Raw genomic sequence first — 21,253 nt, 5'->3', positions numbered from 1 at the left:
TATGTGGGGCAGTGGGGTTTGGGCTTTGTCAGTAGCATTTATCTCTGTGAGATTGTGGAAGGGGCCGCAGCTAGCAGGTTGGCCGGCCGGATGATGTGGCTTTGGTGAATACTGTACTGCCGAGCGACGAAGAATGAACAGGCTAGAATTTCACCTGGCATAGACTATGCATACATGATAATAATGGTTATTGTGTGATGACTCCACTGGGCATAGACTGGTGTCCATGGTGATAGGAATGCCCTAGGCTAGGAGGTTGACAACCCGCCCCAGTAACCATGGTAACCAGTTCCTCGACACCAGACAGTACTGTACAGACAGACTGCTTAGCGGTACCTTGACGTGTTTGTTCTGGAATGAAGCAACCTGGCCCTCAGTCACCACTAGCTGATTAACTGCTGTTGTGACTGTTCCGTGTCATTGTGCATGGTGTATGCATGACGTGTGTTGATGAAAGCCAGGAACAGTGTACCCAGGTATTACACTGTGTAGGCTCATAGTCAACTCATCCTGCATGGCTAAGGATGAAAAAAAGGGGAAATCCCGCCCGGAGCTCAGACTCAGAGTGGAGCTGGGTACCGGTGTGATTGGTCAGGTAAATAATACCAGACCAACCTTGTAGCTACCAACGCATGTTTACTGCTGAGGAGGGAATTATGTCCCCGCCATATTATACACAAACTGTATGAAAGACTGTGGTATGACTGGACCAATTGAATACTGCTTCCGGCAGTCTTGAGTCATAACCTTTATTGTGCCGGCCAGTTGACTAGTGGAGTTGGGTACATTATCCAGAAGAGTAGATGAGAAGACGATCACGCGATGACAGCAAAGGCACATGTAGCTCGCATGCACCCTGAACCAGCACCAACGTAGAAATCCCGTATTCCTATGCGGTTAGCCGCACCATTGCCGGTCACTATTTCACACTATGACTGTATGGACCAGCGAGTCCGTCGTAAATACCCGTATTTTAAGACTCCCTGGTATGGACTTTCATGTAGCTCGCATGCACCCTGAACCAGCACCATCTTAGAAATCCCGTCTACGTATTCGGCTAAGCCGCACCACTAATGCACACTATGTATGGACCAGGTAGTCGTAAATGCCGTGGTATTTTACGACTACCTGCCGGGTATGGACTTTCTTGTACGTGAACATACCCGGCAGAGTCAGGGCCCACAAGCAAGTGGTCTCTCTCTCCCTCCCTCCCTCTCTCTCTCTCTCTCTCTCTCTCTCTCTCTCTCTCTCTCTCTCTCTCTCTCTCTCTCTCTCTCTCTTCTCTTCTCTTCTCTTCTCTTTCCTCACCATGTCACGACACACACACACCTTTGACAAAGCTCCGGACTGGAATGAGGCTATGAAAGATAGTACAAACAATGCCGACATATATGTACTACCAGGTTGGGTTACTGCAATGAACTATAAGAGAAAACAATAAAAGTCTTGGCCTGACCGCCACAATTTAGGATATGCCGCTATCTTTGGGAGCAAACAGTCCAGGTATGGAACGGAGTAAATTTCTCAACATGTTTGGATTTTACGGGTAAAGTTTTTTTTCAAGGCTCAAGTTATTTTAAACGTCCAAGTAAATATTGTGCTAGTTGTCCGAGTTTCAAATTGCACACCTGATGAGCCGTCACGAACCATACGGCTAAACGTACGTCGTGTGAAACAACTTGTTTTGTAGTCAACTAGTCCATCACAATGTCATGCATGAGGAGTACTGTAGCTGTAGGAGTTTGGCTTTCGGCTTGTACAATTCGTTTTTGCAAAGCTTCCCCTTTCTTTACTTATCTTTGATATTTATGACCCACCCAAGTTGGGTGGTGTGCTGCTTTGCTGCTTCGAATTGTAGTTAGACCGCTTTGTCAAATATCGTACTGGTCTCGTCATCGTCCAGTAACAATCGACATTCTTTGTTCCGTTGGGACTGTAGCTTTTGCTCGTTTTCGTTGCGCTTGCCTTCCCCTCTTTGTTCTTTTCATAACCTTGAACCTTCCAAGTTGGAAGGCTGTCGGTTAGCGCTACGGAAATGTGTTGAAGCTAGGTGTCAGGACGTCGAATGTCTCAGTACTCTTGTCAGTTTTGTGCCTAGTTATTGCACTTTCTGACTGTATATAGTATCCAGTCTCAGTGATGGAGAGTTACTCTTAATCAACATCCGAGTTTTTAGTTGTTACTGTGAATATTATTGCAGTGGAACACGGAGAGAATGCTGAACTTCTTCTAACAATCCAGTTTAAAATCGAATTGAGATCGGTAAGAGTTCTTGCTGAGAAGACGTTGATAGGCATCCGTATGGCATTAACGTGGATTGTCGCGAATCAAATGTCGCCGTAGTGAGGCGCACACGTTGACAGCATGCAAGAATGCAGAGACGCACTTTGAGAGCACACAGTCCAGGCATGGAACGGACAATTGTAAATTTCACAAGTCCGTTTGAATGTTCCTGGTACTAATCACACCTTTGAAAATCTAAGGTAGATCTGTAAGAGTCCTTGCTCAGGAGGCGTTGGTAGGCATCCGTACGGTGCTGATGTAGACTGGTGTAAATCACTAGTTGCCGGAGTGATGTGTGTGCGTTGACGGCATGCAAGAATGCAGAGACGTCGTGGTCGGATGGTGCCTCCTGCTCCTCCGAGCCTCCCCCAACATCGACTTCAAGCTGCACTATCTCAGGCCATGCACTGCGAAGATTTTCCGCCAGAACATCGATGCGAGAAATGAACCCTGAATGTTGGAATGTCAAGGTTGATAAATGTGTCGAGTGACACAAGGCCTTGCAGATAGCACGATAACCATGCCAACCGATGCCACTGCAGCGGAGAACACGGAACTGTTTGAGGCAGCGACTATCGGCAAGTGCCTCGGCCAGGAGCACTGCAGGGATGCGATCGCCATGGTCAGTCGTTGTAGCTGTTCCACTGTCTTCAGCATGCGACGGTTGTGTACTGGCTGGGTGTGAGGGCATACTGGTGTCAGTGAGATCACAATTCTGCAGACGGATTACCTGTAGATGCATGTGTGATGACTTCAGAACTGCCAGGATCTGCTGCCACTGATAGGTCCAGTGCGAAATGTATAGACTTGTTATGTTCTCACACTTCAGCAGTGATACTGGAAATGGCCAAGTACCAACATGTCGCCATCCATTAAACGCCACACTCCTCACACTGGTATAGTGCACATCGACGGCGACGTCATAAGCACGGATAACGGCCGGATGGGCAACGCCATGGAACCATATCCTCATGCACTGAAATGCGGCGACTAGGCTGGACATGGGTTGACAGTCATCGTCATGGTGACGGCAATGCTCAGCACAGCTGAGTACTGCGAGATCTAAGTTGCGGTCTGAGGCACCGATGATTTCCTTGTGGAATGGACTCTTCACTGGTGTTGGATTATCACCGCGCATAGGAGTATGTAAAGACTGTGCAAGGACGTGTTTGCCCATGCATCGCAGAGCATCAACCACTGTATCGTACGTTGCATCAGGGCAGCGCTCTACCCACGTCAGTAACGTTGCTCTCAAGAACTGTTCACCGCTATCGGGTCGACCGTACTTGCTACGGTTCTCCACGTAACGCACACTGCTTCTTCCGTTCAGGCTGTCGGATAGAAGCTCTTCTGCAAGACGGCGGCCCTCGTTGTCGTCCAAACCTGCACTCAGTGATTCCAGCATATCCAGTGGAAAGACATCACGTGCTGCCGCTGTTGCATCATGTGGGGCGCCCCATTCCTCGTCCTCGTCGTTCACACCCGCTCCTTGTCCGTGAGAGGACTTCTTCCGCGTTAGAAGACCGTTGATCAAACAGTCAGCATTCTCCTTGTTCAACTGGGCTGTCAACAGCATCCAGAAAGTCCGCAAGTGGTCGCTTTCTGGGCCCAGCATCTCCACCAAACGAACAACGAGCGCCGGTGTTGTTGCCTTCTTCACAGCCACGTAGCGAGCCGCCAGCGATTCTTGTAACGTCAAATGGCTGAACATCCACAGTCTGCCGTCATTGCGACTGCTACTGTCGGCTAGCACGAGAAGGCCGAGAGCTTTAGCTTCCCTGGTGATCGCTCGCATCTGCAAATCAGCATTGGTGAAAATGAGTCGCTGTTTAACCAGCATGCTGAAAGCAAATTTCCCAAGATCTAGGATAAGGGCTTGGACGGCTGGAGAAATCTCATTCCAACTCTTGTACGACTCACCAGTATTGCGCTCGGCAACTTGGAGGATCATCATGTCAAAGATGTCCGACAGGCATTTCGGCAGCATGCCATTGCGGCAGTGGAACATCTTGCACGTCTGCATGGCTAGGAATGGCGTGGCCATCATACTAGCAAGGTGTTGATCCTGCCGTACTGCCATTACCAGTAAGGATGCTTCGTCTACTGACCTCAGCACCTTGCCAATGTACTCCTCAACATCTTCTTGCCGGAAGCCGACAAGTTCCACACGCCGGTCAAACTGCTTTTTGTCACTCAGGCTCAGCAGTTCTACACACGGCCGTGACGTCACCACCAGACGCAGTCCCTTCACACTTGACCCGTTAATGATGTCCTGAACAAAGCCACTGCAGTCACTAAGGCGGATCTCATCAAGCCCATCGAGCACAATACATACTCGATGAGCTTGCCGCCGTACAAAATCATCGATACTTTTGCGCTCCTCGCTCGTAAACTCTCCCCGCTCCTCAACGCCAAGCAGAGCGCATATGTTCTTTGCCTCTCTAACCTCCTTGTTCCGTAGCTTCCGTGCTATCACCAGGTCAAACGATGCCCACATTTCATTCCGGGCCCATTTCAATGGTGCCACTCTTGTAAACACGAACGTCTTGCCACAGCCCGCGCTGGCAACAGCCAATATGCGATACGTTCGACCACCGCTGGAGAACTCCAGCGTCTGCTCATTGTCCAGATCGAAGAGACTTGCAATGGAGATGTTCTCCAAACTATCGGCTGCCTTTGTGAAAACGTGTTCTACGCGCCACATGTCCCCTGTTGAATCGAAACTCGCATCGGCGAACTCCTGCCGAAGCTCTGGCCTAGACAAAATGATCAGTTTTACCTGCACATCTGAAACGCTTGGTTCATTCATCCCTTCCTCCACCATGCCTTCTCCCATGTCCACGGTTGCGCCGACATACTCCTCAACTAACAGACTTTTCAGTCTGGACACTGCCTCGGGAACTGTGTTGCTTGCTTCGGCGATGCAAGCAGTGGTTTCGGAGCAAGTAGCCTCCGTGCAACCGTCCTCGCTAGCACTTCTCTCATCGCATCCAGTCTGGGAAAGAGCTGATGATAGTGCTCCTATACCGTCAGCGTTCTCTTTGCATGCCATGACTCCAAGAGACGAGCCAACCTTCATTCATAATATGACAATCATTGACATTGTGCACAGACTCAGTAGATCTACTAACGCCGTAACGGTATTATGTATTATTAGTATTACGCGAAGAAAACTTCTTTACTCGATCTGTGCGCATGCATGGTGCATAGATATGTACGGGTTGCCCTGTCGATTTTTTCCGTTTTCGAAAGACAATCATACTGATAAAATAATTGCAGTACAGTGCCAGGGCAGTGGTCATACTCATACTCATTATTATAGGATAGTTATCACTATTATTAGTTGTTGTCATGGCTGATACTTGTGATAGCGATGTGCCAGGTGGTGATGAAACTACTTCCACTGTCCCAGTCCCCCCACGGCCACACTGCCACTGAGGCACTGACTGTACCAGTCCAGTCAAAATAATTCCTACTATTTTGTTTGTAACCACTGGCACTGTACTGGCATGTTTATGGACTCTTGGTACTACAATGTACAATAGACCCTTTGCATAAAATTTATCCGTGACGGTTTAGCCCCAGATTCCCTAGCGGTAAGTGGCAGCGAGTGGTGTTGCTGAGAACTTACTTGTGTCCGCAAGCTGTACTCGGCACTGAAAACAGTCCGGCTGTCCAACTGCAAGTCATTGTGGCCAGCAGTACGAGCCGTCGAGCACGGAGCACTACTTACTGCTAGTATGGTATACAGTAGACTGATCAGTGGAATAGCTATCAGTTAGGTGATCACTGGAGACGACAGTACGCTGAGGTGCTGGATGCTCGCTACAGTAGTACTACTAGTAGTAGTAGCAGAAACTGAGAGAAAAACTGTCTCTGCCTGTGTACACACTCACCTGATTACATGACTTGGCGGCTGTGAGTACATGGGATACAGTTGTACTGTGCGGGTAGACAGACGTACTGGTGACTAATCCACTGTTGAACTGATATTCGGCCAGGTGGCTGAAGCTGCCAATCCCGTCGTCGCTCGGCGCCGGCCTCCGGCGTCATCGCCGTGGACCAATCCCTTAGACTGTGCCGACGTGTGTGTGTGTGTGTGTGTGTGTGTGTGTGTGTGTGTGTGTGTGTGTGTGTGTGTGTGTATCGACACTGCATAGTGGTCTCTGACGACATGGCAGTAGCCAAAGTCTACTACGCAGGTGAGGGACGCACAGTAAACCCTGAAGCAAGGGCAACTGCATGCATACTTGGATAAGGTGACCGGGTGTCTGAAACACCATGTATATATTCATGTCACATTCATTTGTCATTGGCAGTCGTTTGACGAGCCAGGAAATGTTGAACGAGAGAGCTTGGAAGCTCAGGGCCCTACGCTATGCTTTATTGCCTTGATGACCTAGACAAAAAAAGCATAGAGATGTTATAAATTCTTATTAGTTTCAGCTTTTGGTTTTTAGACATTACCTGGGATTCGAACCCGCACTATCGCACTGCATGCATCCCCCGATACACTTCGCATGCATACTAATTCTTCCAAGTTGCTTCACGTTATGATGTTGTATTTGAAAGCCCTATTTGAATATGCATTGTGGCCAGCCGTCTTTGATTGTACGGTACGGTACGGGATAGGTACGGGACAGGTACAGGACATGTACGGGACAGGTACGGTCGAGGGCCAGTAATACGACACCGTCTACCGCCTTGATGACGGCAAAAAAAGAAAAGGGATGTTATAAATTTTTTCAATTCTCCTATTTTTTTCAGGCATTACCTGGGATTCGAACCCGCACTATCGCCCTACATGCATTCCCCCATACACTTCGCATTCATACTCATTCTTCCAAGTTGCTTCACGTTAATATGATCTTGCGTTTGAAAGCCCTATTTGAATATTGCGGCCAGCTGTATGTGGCCAGCTGTGTTTGATGGTACGGTACGGGACAGATACGGGATAGCGCCAGGCGTGACACAAACACACAAACAAACAAACAAACACCAAATTAAAGCTATGTGGACCCTGGCTAGCGCCAGACGTTACTGAAGTAACGTCTTCTGCATAGCTACGGGAATAAATACTAATACTATACACACCTGCAGCATGCCTAGGCTACTTCCTGAGCTTATGACAATAATATTGTCAATACATATAGGAGCATGCGCAGAGGTATCACTTGTAAGTACAATAATTACAACTCTGCATGCCAGTGCCACGCAGTCCTAACAGAGTTTGGAAAAACAGGGCCCCGTTGAGTTGTTCACTTGACCGTGTGTGTGTTTGCGTGTGTGTGTGTGTGTGTGTGTGTTTGTTTGTGCATGCGTGCATGCATGCATGTGTGGGCTCGTGTGTGCGCGTGTGCAAACTCTATGTGCCTGCAGACGCGAAGATGATACATCTAAATCTGAAATGCCGGATCAGCCGCATTCTGCCGTACCTCAATGCCACTTGTGGTTGCCGAGAAGAGAGTAAGTTCAACATGCTGATGTTACCAGGTACAGTAGGTATCGGTTATAGCGTGGGTGTTTGAAAAACGACATTTGATTCTTATTGCCGATATTTCTTACACACGATAAATCACGTGTGACATATCATATGCACGTGTGACATACAGGTATCATAATGATAGTTATGCACGCACGTTTGGCATGTGGACACGTACAATCATGTAGGTCTACACATGATACACACGGATCAGACTCGCGGTCGTGCTAGGCGACTGCGGAGCAGCAGATACGAGAGAAGTCGAAAGCAAGAGTCCGACTGGACAGAAAAAGTGATTCTCCGATGCTCAGTTGGACATAACTCTCTTTTTGTGTTGAATATTATTGTATTGAGTATGCACAGAGCACAGATTTTATTACAACAGGCGATACACTTTGCACTAATCTGGCACATTTTGCTACACAAAATCCATTCTTAGGGCCGATATATTCTACTATGCGATAATACTGCATGTAAGAATAAATATACACATAAAATATGTGTTATGATTATGAAAAAATGAGTGTTCATTCTTGTAGGCAGTATATTCTTGTATACGACCACGCTATAACCGATACGCACTGTACAGTCATGTACAAAGAAGTACAACACGTGAACCAAAAGCAGCACCAACGTTGATGCCACCTCTGCTGCCCTCTGATGGGGTTTTGGATCAGGCATTATATACTCGAATTTCAGAAATTTTCGGTGCTCAAATTTTTTCGGTGTGCGGGGAAAAGGCCACGTTAGATGAACAGAAATTTTCGGTACAGAGAAGCAGTTCCCTATTGGATTATGCGTGTTAGTGTTTGTTGGGTGTATTACAATTTTAGGTATGAAACAGCTGCACTGAAAGTACCGAAAACAAAAGTACGCCGAAAATTTGTGAAATTTCAGTAATTGAAATTGAAATGTGCCGCTGTGTTAGACTCTTGGGTGGAAATTCCTTGTCCACGGAATGTAGATACTGGAGACAGCAAGAGTGCATCTCGTCTTTCTCTGTATCCCTATCTGTGTGTCTGTCTGTCCTTCTCTCTTGTCTCCCCCTCCGTCCCTTCCCCTTGTTTCTCTGTATTGTGTCTGTTCCCATCTCTGTCAGTGCACAAGACGAACTGTAACTTCAAGGTTTTGTGCAAACACGTCACTATATTTAAATGTGTGAGAATAAGTATGTGAACGTGTGCATTCACTTACAAGTTACAATGGTGATGAGTTTCGCTCCCGTACTTCACATAGGATGTTTGATGGTGTAGCCGGTCACTGCTGTGCATGCTTGCACAAAAAGTTTCCTCTTCTTACTGTTCTGTGTAGTTCTGCTGGACCTGGTGGATACGCAGGGCAAGATCATACACCTTCCTGATCACCGGCAAGACGAGGCATGCAAGTACCTACAGAACAACGCCAAGTACATTCTCTGCGCCATTCTCAGTAAGAACTGTAGCTTTTATACTCAGTGAATAAATCCAAACCGTAATCCGGGCAGGTTGGGACCGAGTACTGCATGTAACTAGCAATTGCCCAAAACTCAGAACATACATACTCACTGAATGCACAAACGCAGAACATACATACTTATTAAATGCACAAAGGCAGAAGAGAACAGAGACAATCGGCTAGGTCATTGTTGTAACGCTGCATTTCATGCACATAGCAAAGTTTTAAGGCAATCCTCAGACAACTGATAACGTGTACATCATCTAGCTACAAATGTTTACCCAGGCAGGTAGGAAAGCGTGCAAAGGTAGTGCGACTTTACTGTGACGTTCAAGTAGTTGGTGAGACATGCTGCGGGTGGTGTCAGTTTTTACACGGGAGGTGAAAAGAAGGGAGAGAAGGAGAGGTGACATTCAAGTTACAGTGATGGCAGACAGCCTGCCAGCTCCGGTGATGGCAGGCATGTCCTGGTGATGGCAGGCCCTGGTTATGGCAGGTCCTGGTGATGGCATGTAGGTGGCCAAGTCACACCTGTGCCATGGCGCGAGAGCTAGAACTTATTCCTGTGTCGACATTTTAATACTCATTCTTATTTTTTAAGTTTAGGAACGTGGCTGGGTCAGCGCGGATGATCTTCACCTTTTCTGCTAAACACAGGCCGCACCCTTTTGTGATGATGCTGTAGGTCTTTGCCCTGTTCACGATGGACTACCTAATGTCATACTCCTCACCCTGGTCCTGAAGTGCCCATAGGTGGATTGAGGCTTGACAGACGTGTTTGTGCGGTACTTTTCCTACCTCGTAGTCGAGAGGTGGTTACCATAGCACATTTTGAACGGTGTCTCGCAAAGCCCGAAGTAACGCCTCTCCTCTCCTGAGCTCCGAGTCGTGACGGCCGCTTGGTAGACCACCGTCTCTCGCAAACACCGGCCGTCCAGAGGGCAAGAGGGTTTAGCCCAGCAGTTGCATTCCTCTGCCGGTTTCCGCCCGTCGGCCGGGGCCAGCACTGTCCGGTTGTCCCCCTCGATTAGGCAGGACATGTTGGCCATACATGACTAGCTGACCTTGGCCGTGCTTTTGTTGAACATTTTACAAAAAAAGAGGTGACGATGCCGGGAAGTGCTTTCGGACTGGCCGTTCAGGAACTACTGGCCGATACTGGTAGACATGGATTTAAGGAAATGCCGGTCATACCAGGTTATGTTCCTCTTCCTCTCTCAGCACTTCTTTGCCTCGCTGCCGTTGTCGAATGTTAGTACGGCCGGGAATCCGCTGATGCTTCCTTGTAGGCCTGTGCAGCGTTGTTGAAGACCTCTTGGTCGCTCGAAATACTTGAAAATCGCTTGTTTATCATCCCCGGCAATTTCGGTATGGTTGTCGGGGGGTGGTTCCACTCGGTGTTGATGTTATCTTGGCGCGTCGTTCGGTTTTCAGTACGGCTCGTAGCGGCCAGTTGCGAGGTTGAAGGTAACGTCAAGGAAGTTGACCATTCCCTGGTTTGTGCTGATCGTGATTCTCAAGCCGGAGTCTTTAACCCTTTGCCGGTCTAACTCAATGTATGTGAGGGGTGGTCACGCAAATACATGTACACACAACCAGCAATAACTCAAGAACCATGTGATGTAGGTATGGGTAAACCATATATTTTCCAAATCTGTATGTCTGAACGCGTCCAGAAAATTCAAATATGACTAGGTCCAGGCAAGGGTAGGGCCATTGGTAGCCCTTCAAGTTGAGAGAAAATACATTTGCGAATGAAATACACGAACATCACAGCACGAAAGGCATACCAAGTTCGTGATGGAGCTGAAGTCGTACGATAAACAATCAGGTAAGGGCTACGTCTTTACAAGAAATGCAGGCTCTCTACAATACCGCCATTGAACACCAACACCTCGCCATTGGCGATACGCCAGCAGCAGCAATTCCCATTCCACGATATCGCAGCTTCGGTTTGTTCATCTCAGGGCTGCTCGCGTCAGATTCACTCTCACTCAGATGAGCACTAAGGCGCGAGCTTACGCATGCCGTGATTCTCACGGCCAGGCGAATCAGCTGATCGCACCTGACGAGTCCTTGTGACAGTCGCTGTCGCCGTGTCGGCAGCAAGAAAGCTTCCTCTCTGTTTGGAGAATTTTATTTCTTCATTCGTGGACGATATATTTTTGAACTAGCAGGATTCAACGGAGCTCTTTTTCTCAACACACTACACTGCAAAACCTCCCGGGAGATCCAGCCTGGACTGGTGGTGTTACTGCTCTCAGAACGCTTGTCAAACACGGCCCCAAGAGATGCACTCGCATTCTCGAAATACACGCATGGCGGATGGTCGTCTTTTCCAATTTCAACAAACTTCAGTCGATCGATACGGCAAAAATTTGTATGGTAAGCATGGTTGTTTTGTACATCGTCATAAAGCCTTGGACCTCAGCTACGCGTAGAGCGCCTGTTTAGCTGTCTCCTTGCAACAATGCCCCAAAAAATGAGAGCCAAACGTACCGATACTATAGTATCGGTTCGCTTATGGTAGACCGGTAAAGGGTTAAACAGCTTTGTGATAGCTTTGCGGATGGAGTCTGCCTCGTGTCCAGTCATGTTCTTGAATGCTGTGAGGTCATCGTCACAGTACAGGCCTAGGCTGGCGGTGCTGAACATATCTGCTAGACGCTTCAGCAAGAACGCTCCTACCAATTGGCACACTTCCGCGTTACCATTGCTCCCCAGTGTGACATCGAATAAACCTTCTCTGTCCGTCCTGGCCCATACCTTGTCACCTGTGAATAATAAAGATTTTTGGCATGCATAATCGTATCTATCCATCGATCTCAGAGCAGCTCCTCAAAGCGGCGCTCGAGTTTGCAACGCCATTCACCACCTTTCCCCAGCATGACGACGATATGAATATGCATGCCAAAAAATCCTTATCATTCAAAGGCGACAAGCTGGTTGTCTCTGTTCTCTTCTGCCCGTTTGTGATATTATTGCTCCATCCTTGTGATGTTGAGCACTCTAGGTCGCCTCCTGGGCGAAAATTCGGAAGATTTGAAGAATATTCTGTAGCCAGCGGTGGAATGCTGGTGTGTACATCTTTATCCATTTTCAGCAGCAAGGCCCTTTGCAGACTACGCACATAGAACATCCAGTAAGCTATGCTTTACATCACTACAGTCTGCCGAGGAAAGGATGAACATGTTCAATACGTCAAGAATATCATGCTATTCGGTGGAATTTTGGGTTAATACTCAATACTGTGATCACCCATAACTAACCTATCAACATGACACTCTTGTTTTCATACGCATGCAGACAGGGGTGCCGGAAGGCAACTTTGGCTGGCCTGTGACATGTTGCTCAGGAGCTGCTGGTCCAAAGTGGAACGTTTTCTAGCATTGAAGGTGATGCTGTCAGGGCTAGACCGCGAGTATTATACAGTTCCACTTCATGCACTGCCTTTGTCTAACGAGTAACGTTCTCTGCTTTGATTGGGTGTGTGTATGCGTGTGTGTGTGTGTGTGTATGTCTGTGTGTGTGCGCGCGTGTGTGTGCATGCATGTGTGTTTCAGAGGATGACGACGGCAACAAGAAGTACAAAGTGCTGCTTACGGAGCCTCAGGAGTTGTTCCCCGGTTTTCTCTGTGAGTATAATTATCTCTGTGTGTGTGTGTGTGTGTGTGTGTTTATCTGGTTTCTAGCATGTATCCATGTAGACAAGGGGCCGACAAATGGAATATGACGCCATGCGGGTCTTGCCACCCAGGCTGCCCGTTTCAGTCGTGTTTGGGGCAAAGTCAATATATGCATGCATACATCACACTACGTGCATGTCTGCATACTTTGCTGTCCCGTCCGCACATAGGTTCAGCATGTTGGGGTCTCGGTCACAATCGCGTGCTCCACAGAGCATGGATGCACAACGGACTTCAAACTGGCTGGGTCGTCTCCCTGCATGAATGCCATGACTCCTTGGTATACACACACACACACACAATACAACACAGCAAGTCGTGTACGTAACAGTCGTACACATACACACATAGTTGCATCCAAACAGGCAAACACCAACTACTGTACAGTCATACGAATCCGTCTGCATGCTACATCTTTATACAGTTTGTATATCATTCAATCGACTGCTCCTTTCAGTCATGCACTGATGTCCTTGTCTGTTATTGCAATGCTTTAAGTGGCAGGTGCATTGCCGATCCGGTGTGTGTGTGGGGGGGGGGGGGGGGGGTGCGTGTGCCACGCGAATGCTCTTCCTCATATGCCCTCTGTGTGTGTGTGTGTGTGTGTGTGTGTGTGTGTGTGTCCGACCTGTCGGAATGCCTTCTTGCCAAAGCATTTGGAAGTTGGACTAGTTTCGGCTCAACAATCCAGTGTGTCGTTACTATAATAGCTTTCATGGCTAAGGTTGTTGGCATGTCTGTTGGCTCTGGGTTCCCAGTACTCAGTAGCCGAGGCTGGTTGGTAAAGTAATTCCTATTTCACTTCAAGGTACCAGTGCATCTAGTGTCTGCTTCTATCAAAGCAGTGCGCTGTCTATACTGGTTACCCCAGCAAGTGTAGGGTGTGCATAGGTAACTGTCTTGGCCGTTGTATGCTGATGTACTCCGTGTGGTGTAGACCAGGTGTGCATTGGTGGTCGATTCACATGGCTTCGCCAGTTGTGTGGATTAGACAGTTATCTGGTGCAAGTCTTGATCTGTCTCATTCAGATCTTGTTCGCTATCGTTGCTATCAGAGAAAATCTGTGGGTGCACATCCAGTGCATTTGCTGATTTGCGTGCTTCTCTTGCGACGGGCGTATACATGGTACATGGTGTGTGTGTGTGTGTGTGTGTGTGTGTGTGTGTGTGTGTGTGTGTGTGTGTGTGTGTGTGTGTGTGTGTGTGTGTGTGTGTGTGTGTGTGTGTGTGTGTGTGTGTGTGTGTGTGTGTGTGTGTGTGTGTGTGTGTGTGTGTGTGTGTGTGTGTGTGTGTGTGTGTGTGTGTGTGTGTGTGTGTGTGTGTGTGTGTGTGTGTGTGTGTGTGTGTGTGTGTGTGTGTGTGTGTGTGTGTGTGTGTGTGTGTGTGTGTGTGTGTGTGTGTGTGTGTGTGTGTGTGTGTGTGTGTGTGTGTGTGTGTGTGTGTGTGTGTGTGTGTGTGTGTGTGTGTGTGTGTGTGTGTGTGTGTGTGTGTGTGTGTGTGTGTGTGTGTGTGTGTGTGTGTGTGTGTGTGTGTGTGTGTGTGTGTGTGTGTGTGTGTGTGTGTGTGTGTGTGTGTGTGTGTGTGTGTGTGTGTGTGTGTGTGTGTGTGTGTGTGTGTGTGTGTGTGTGTGTGTGTGTGTGTGTGTGTGTGTGTGTGTGTGTGTGTGTGTGTGTGTGTGTGTGTGTGTGTGTGTGTGTGTGTGTGTGTGTGTGTGTGTGTGTGTGTGTGTGTGTGTGTGTGTGTAACTGTGTCTTTCCCAACACACACACACACACATGTTGTACAGTGGAAACGGATCGGCAGGCTAGCACCAGCAGCCACACCGAATCACAGGCCAGTGGTCGACGCAGCACCTCACAAGCCAGTAGCACTACCAGCATGGGTGGTGCTGGATGGAGTAAGCTACGACGGCGATCAAAGACCATCACCGGTGCATCATCACCCGCACCGACGGCAAAGGTGAAAGGAAAGGCCAAAGCATCTGCAGCAGGAGGGAAGTGACTGCCAGCCAGACTCAGTGCAAGCATGTTATTGCTGACCAGTGCAAGCATGTTATTGCTGACCAGTGCAAGCATGTGATTGCCGACCAGTGCAAGCCTGCGTACTAATCAACCATGACCAGTGTAAACACACTCTCTCTGTCTCTGTCTTCCCCCCTCTCTCTCTCTCTCTCTCTCTCTCTCTCTCTCTCTCTCTCTCTCTCTCTCTCTCTCTCTCTCTCTCTCTCTCTCTCTCTCTCTCTCTCTCTCTCTCTCTCTCTCTCTCTCTCTCTCTCTCTCTCTCTCTCTCTCTCTCTCTCTCTCTCTCTCTCTCTCTCTCTCTCTCTCTCTCTCTCTCTCTCTCTCTCTCTCTCTCTCTCTCTCTCTCTCTCTCTCTCTCTCTCTCTCTCCCTCTCTCTAAATGCCGATGTGCAGGTAAGCGGCGTACACATGTAGTGGTCACGTGCAAAACCTGTTGGGCCATCAGGCGCTATCGAGCAAAACTAGAGAAAGCAAATGACAGTCTTGTCAGCGTGTGGCACCCCTTCAGTCCTCCAAACCTGATTCTTCAGTTCACAGCTACCTGAGCTTCAGCCATTGCTCTTCCGGACCTTGACCTTGACATACTTGACAATCTATGATCTAGTTTATATCTGTTCTATACGTCCTCTCCATCAATACACAACGGTTATTTTCATTGTGTGTCCATGGATATATTTTCTAGTTTTTGTTTTGTTTTTAGCCTTTCCTGAGTTTTGTGTACAGGTTACCGACCAATTCTCTATTTTCGTATTTTGTTTCTACACTCCTCGCCCAACACTGTACACATGCGTGGGTGTCTGTCTCGGCATGGTGTATCGGTGTGCCTGCATGTCTGTATGTGGGACAGTGGTGCTGGGGTTTTGTAACTAACCGATTTGTCTCTGTGAGATTGTGGAAGAGGCCGCAGCTAGCAGGTTGGACTGCCGGATACTGTCCCTCTGGTGCATACAGTACCGCCGTAGTGTCCCGCGCCGAAGAACGAACAGGCTAGAATGTGTGTGGTGGCATGGTGTGTATGTGTGTCTGCATGTCTGTAGTATGTGGGGGACAGTGGGGCTGGGACTGTCTAACTAACATTTATCTCTGTGAGATTGTGGAAGAGGCCGTAGCTAGCAGGTTGGACGGCCGGATGATGTGGCTTTGGTAAATACTGTACTGCCGGTGGCCGAAGAATGAACAGGCTAGAATTTCACCTGGCATAGACTATGCATACATGATAATGGTTTTTGTGTGATGACTCCACTGGCCATAGACTGGTGTCCATGGTGATAGAAATGCCCTAGGCTTGGACAGTAGGAGTGTTGCAAAAGAAGGATCCACGAGCGGGATTCGAACCCAGCACCCCTGTCTTTCCGGGACAGTGCCCTACCGATTAGGCTACCGGGGATCACACACACTCATGGATCCTTCTTGCTACACTGCTCCCCCGCCCCAACAGGCTGTGTCCTCACGCCGTACCTAGCTCGCGGGGGGTACGATGGGTCGTGGGTTCGAGCCATTAGGGAGGTTCTGCTCTACGTTTTGGGAACGCGACGCAAAGAATCACGCGAACTTTCTTCGCGTTCCCGTAACGTAAAGAAATGCTGTTCTGCTCTACGTTTCACCTAGAGAAGTCACGTGGAATGTGTACTGGGAATTTCCCCTTCCATATTTGGCAGTTTTCTGCATGCAGTTGATGTTTTGTGAAAACTTGTCTCTACCCTTCTCACACTTCCTGTGCCCTACGCCTGTTACTGATCTGCAATCTACATTACCGTCATTAGTCACTGAGTGTGTACAGAAAATTTCAGCAAAATCTATCAAAGCATTCTGATTCTACGCATGTTTTCGTACGGAGTACCATCGAAGGTATATGGCCACCTTTTTAATTAATTAAAGGGGAAGTATACCCTAAAATCAAATTTTCACCAGTTGTAGTCTTCGGGGTGCTGAGTCGAATGGTCTTGGTCCGAGGAAGCTGAGACGCTCCCTTCCTCCTTTATTCCCAATCGAACTCGCGCACTTCCACCGAAACTGGGTGACTGCGCCCTACTAGATGGGGATTTGTATGCAAAATGTCACTAAAAGCGCCATTTCGTTCTTATAAAAGCACGGGTGACCGCGATTGGCCCATATGTTGTAGTCTTTTGGACGCTGAGTCGACTGGTTTTGGTCCGAAAAGGCTGCGATGCAGCGTTCCTCCTTTATTCCCAATCGAACATGGTTGAACAAGCGGTCACGTGCTCCTGCGTACACCAGTCACCTGGTCACCGTGCCTGCAGGGTACAACTATTACTTACTAGCCTGTTTGACCTTTTTTGGGTGCAGTCCTGTCACTCGAGTTGAACTCGAGTTGAACCTTGGTGTGAAAGTTCAGGGCTTGGTGTGAAAGTTCAGGGCTCACGGTTGTGTACAAATACGTGGGCGCCATTTTGTTTCTGGCCAGCTCACGCGACGACAGGTCGACTGTCACGCGACCACAGCTCGACCACCCCTTGTACACAAACTCTAGCCATCTCGCAGCGCATTTTCAGTGCGACACATGCCTCTTCAAAATAGAATTATAGCAATAAAAACTGCTTTATGGCAGTTTTCTAAAAAAAGTTATTGTGTTCTAGTCCATGGACCCCGTCTAAAAAGTAAGAAATTAACGAAATGTGATAGCTGAAAATTCAAATTTCACACAAAACCTCACAATAATCACAACACTTGAAATGCTGCTTTCAACACTAAACTCGTAGTGCAACAACAATTGGCAACATGCATGCATAGGAAAGAGGATCACGAGGTTAAAAGGTCTTCTTCATGTAGCTTTTCATTCTGTGTGTGATTATTGTGAGGTTTTGTGTGAAATTTGAATTTTCAGCTATCACATTTCGTTAATTTCTTACTTTTTAGACGGGGTCCATGGACTAGAACACAATAACTTTTTTTAGAAAACTGCCATAAAGCAGTTTTTATTGCTATAATTTCTTTTGTTTTTTCTGTCACCAATCATATCAATGGAATGCCCTACAACTTGTATATCAATATGTAAATGATGGCCTTCACATCGTATCAATACCGTATTATACGCATTGATGTGCAAGCCTTTTCTTGCAGAAAATGGCACTAGCATAATCGGCATGCCCACACTAAAGCTGGTTTTTCTCGTCTTGGCTACATAGGTTCTGATCGGTGGAATATGCTGCCTTCCACTGTTCGCTCTTGTACAGAATATCGCCCATTTGTTCGTTCATGCTTAACCTTTCTAGGGGCTCCCGTAAGAAGACCATAGGTCTGTGGGAAACACCCTAGTAAAATAAATAAAATAATAATAATAATAATAATGTTCTTCTGCGGGGAAACATGTGAGTAGTGGTGGACCGTGGTGATACTTTTTTTTTATACAGAGGTCATTCTGTGCATGTTGCTGTAGCAGAATTTCATGACTCATAAAATTGTCTTGCCTTTCAGATATTTCAGATTTCCCCACCCTCGATCAGATTTATTTGTGAAATGTAACCAGGTGCGTGTCGCAGATGTTTTTGTTGATTCTGTGTTTATAATGGTTTATAATCATGGGTTATCGTGATAAGGTCATCCTGCATCATATTGCACTGAAATCGTAATCCTGTTGATGTCGATACAACTTTTGGAAGTAGTTCAATGACTTCAAACTGTTAGTCCACGATTTTCTAGAACAACACAGCAGAGGAGGAACAATAAACATGTATTAAAATGTAAACAAATACATTGTTGAGTCCAACACCTCATTCCAACAACAACACTGATCCTGAGGATAAAAGGGGCAAGGCTATGGTTGGAGGTACTGAGAGATAAACAAGGCACTCCATAATAATAAAATCTTACACATCTTCTGGTGAGTGTGAATGATATCCAGTCGAACCTCTTTAGGACGAACACCAAGGGACCGATGGTATTTCTTCTGTGAGTTTGTCTTAACCTATTTTATAACCAGTGAATACAATTATTTCTCCAATAGACATATGAATAGATTTCTTCTACAGCGAAAGATTCTAAGCCACACCAACTCATTGACTCGTCTCGTATGAAACAAAATAAAGAGTCACTAGAGAGGTTCTGCAAAACGAAAATGCGTACAAACTTTCCCTCTACATCAGGAGGTGCGAAACTTCGCACGAACTTTCGCAACTTTGGAAGCGAAACTTGCAGGGAACACGAAATGAACTGTGGTAGGAAATTTCGTGAGATCGGGTCATGGCGTACGTGCACTTGGCCCGCGCAAACTACGAAAATGTGCAGAACGCAACGTTCGTGCAAAAATTCGTACACACTTTCGCAAAGACTGTCGCGAAACTTCGTTCGAATTTTCGTTTTGCAGAACCTCTCTACTGAACGCTTCTTTAGCAACATGACGGCAACTGAAACAGCAACAGAGAAAGTACGATACATGTACAGCACATTCTTGCAGGTACTACAAACAGATTGCAGATCGTAATTCTTGCTTTGGCGGCACGAAACTTTATTTGGGGCAGTGCAATCTCGGTGGTACTCACAAATAATAAATCAAACAGCCCAGACTCGAGGAAACAAATCCAATCATACAAGTACGAGATCTTCACGAGACGAGACTGCACCCATTGGCTTGTTTCGTATGAAGCAAACAAGTTTACTGAACCTCTCCACAATGGAGATTTTCCCTGATATGCGAATTTATTTTGCAAACTCGGTCAATGGGTCCTTGAACCTTTCCCTCCAGATTGGGAACTGCCAACGATAGTATGCCACTGACCAGTGCCTTGTAATGTACCAATGTACAATGAATATGAGTATTTCGACAACACATTTAACATAAGCCTTATCGTCAAGAAGGTGAACTCGCGTTCTTCGCACACTGTGGACAAGGGCAAAGAGATAAAAATGGATCTAAATCCGAATAAAATCAGCACACGTTTCCGTAAATGAAAGGGTGAGCATAAGCAAATGAATCGAAGGAAACCGGTCAACTCAGAGATCACCTGTCATCGAGTATTCCGTAAAAGGAGGCACTCGTAATTGTGTTTTTTTGCCCGTATAAGAGGCTTGGCAGTTGTTGTGAAAAAAAAAAAAGTAAAAGGAGGCCTCGGCAGCGGAAAAGCTAAATTTAGAAAAGAGATCCTGTCAGCTTTTCCATTATTATTTTATTGCATTCCGCCCAAAATCAGCACACTTTTCGTAAATGAAAGAGTCAGCACAAGCAAATGAATCAAAGGGAACTGGTCAACTCACCTGTCATTGAGTAATATTCCGCGAAAGGAGGTCTCAGCAGCGCCGAAACGAAATAAGCCAGGCCAGGAGACGAAATATCCGAAACAGCTCATACAAGAAGCAGTTCCAAAGGAGAAAGTAATAATAATATTATAAATTATTAGTTCCTCGCGCATGCACATCCAAACACGGACTGCATGCACTATGTCTGCCGGGCACGTGCACAGCACGCGGCTACCACCCGTTGGTAGATCTAATACCGAGCACCTTACGTAGAGACTTACGTAGCCTAAGTGAAATACCGAGCACCTTACGTAGAAACTTACGTAGCATAGCGGTGTCGTTTTTCTTGCCATGTGAACACAATAATAGAAAAGCTGACAGGATCGCTTTTCTAAATAAGGTAGCACAGGTAGACAGTACGACACTGAAAATTTGGGTGGAACCAGGCAAGATGTGAACTAGGGGTTCAACCGAAGGAATTTTTGATTTTGGCCCTGGGAAACTAAAGATATGGTCCCAAAGTCCGTGAATGCTCTACAGCGATCCCTTCATCTAGAAAAAAATCGCTTCGGTTAAACTGTAGCTTAGTATCTACTGAGGATTTTGAGCCATCGATTGTCAAAATCGGCCAATATTGTGCTACCTTATACTGTTTTGAAGTGAGCTAAGTCGGCAGGGGCGCACGCGAACTCCCGTGCGCGACGACAAGGAAGGAAGCCTGTGCATATGCGTTGTACGATGCGGAAACTACACCAGCGAGGCAGCAGCAAGGCGTTTTTTGCAATGTTTCCTCCGTGACTGACAAACTCTTGAAATATTATTCACCGTTTGCTGTCTCGCTCATCGGCGCTCTACTGCTGTGTGCTTCAGCAGCTATGGCGAACCGAAAATACATGACCAGTACAACGGCGAAGCCATTTGATTCGTCCTCTTGCAACGAAACAGAGTGGCAAATCAAATAATTCACAACTCTCCATCGTCACTTCTCACAGCAGCGTGGCACGGCTCTTTCACTCGTGTAAGTGCATTTACAAAACGCTCTGAGAACAGAGATAACGAACTAGAACACGGTGTGAGTCTTTGCTTCATTCCATCAAGGAGCTCTTGTCCTCTACCTCTCCTCACCTGCGCCAGTGCATCAGCGGACGACATAG

At 47.1% G+C, this 21,253-nt stretch overlaps 2 protein-coding genes across 4 annotated transcripts in view; one reads left to right on the top strand and one right to left on the bottom strand.

Annotated features, from left to right (window-relative positions):
• Positions 1–1,274: 1,274 nt before the first annotated feature.
• The window catches only part of LOC135828818 (uncharacterized), a 29,765-nt gene continuing 9,786 nt past the window's right edge, over positions 1,275–21,253 (bottom strand). Inside the window, exon 2 of the mRNA XM_065341247.1 lies at positions 1,275–5,356. Within this exon, the coding sequence (XP_065197319.1) occupies positions 2,459–5,356 (2,898 nt within the window). The 3' untranslated portion in view covers positions 1,275–2,458. The remainder of the gene's footprint in view (positions 5,357–21,253) is intronic.
• LOC135828835 (uncharacterized) lies at positions 5,574–15,688 on the top strand. Of its 3 annotated transcripts, none has more exons than XM_065341268.1 (6): positions 5,574–6,201; positions 6,444–6,485; positions 7,663–7,749; positions 9,077–9,193; positions 12,763–12,834; positions 14,672–15,688. In XM_065341268.1, exons 2-6 carry the CDS (start codon positions 6,458–6,460, stop codon positions 14,884–14,886), a joined length of 519 nt encoding a protein of 172 aa, XP_065197340.1. In that variant the 5' UTR covers positions 5,574–6,201; positions 6,444–6,457; the 3' UTR covers positions 14,887–15,688. The 3 variants fall into 3 exon arrangements, with proteins under 3 accessions (XP_065197340.1, XP_065197339.1, XP_065197338.1); XM_065341266.1 differs by having other exon boundaries at positions 5,579–5,879; XM_065341267.1 differs by having other exon boundaries at positions 5,577–6,485.

Source organism: Sycon ciliatum, chromosome 12 (genome assembly GCF_964019385.1).
Source record: "Sycon ciliatum chromosome 12, ocSycCili1.1, whole genome shotgun sequence".
Lineage (NCBI taxonomy): Eukaryota > Metazoa > Porifera > Calcarea > Leucosolenida > Sycettidae > Sycon > Sycon ciliatum.
Note: the sequence above shows the minus strand (reverse complement) of the source record. Positions and strands in the feature narration are given on the sequence as shown.

What these genes read in the sequence shown, in the direction of transcription:
- LOC135828835 (XM_065341268.1), top strand. Translation starts at nt 6,458, where the DNA reads ATGGCAGTAGCCAAAGTCTACTACGCAG. An exon ending in AGCCAAAGTCTACTACGCAG is followed by an intron (nt 6,486 to 7,662) that starts GTGAGGGACGCA and finishes ATGTGCCTGCAG; the next exon opens with ACGCGAAGATGATACATCTA. An exon ending in TTGTGGTTGCCGAGAAGAGA is followed by an intron (nt 7,750 to 9,076) that starts GTAAGTTCAACA and finishes TGTTCTGTGTAG; the next exon opens with TTCTGCTGGACCTGGTGGAT.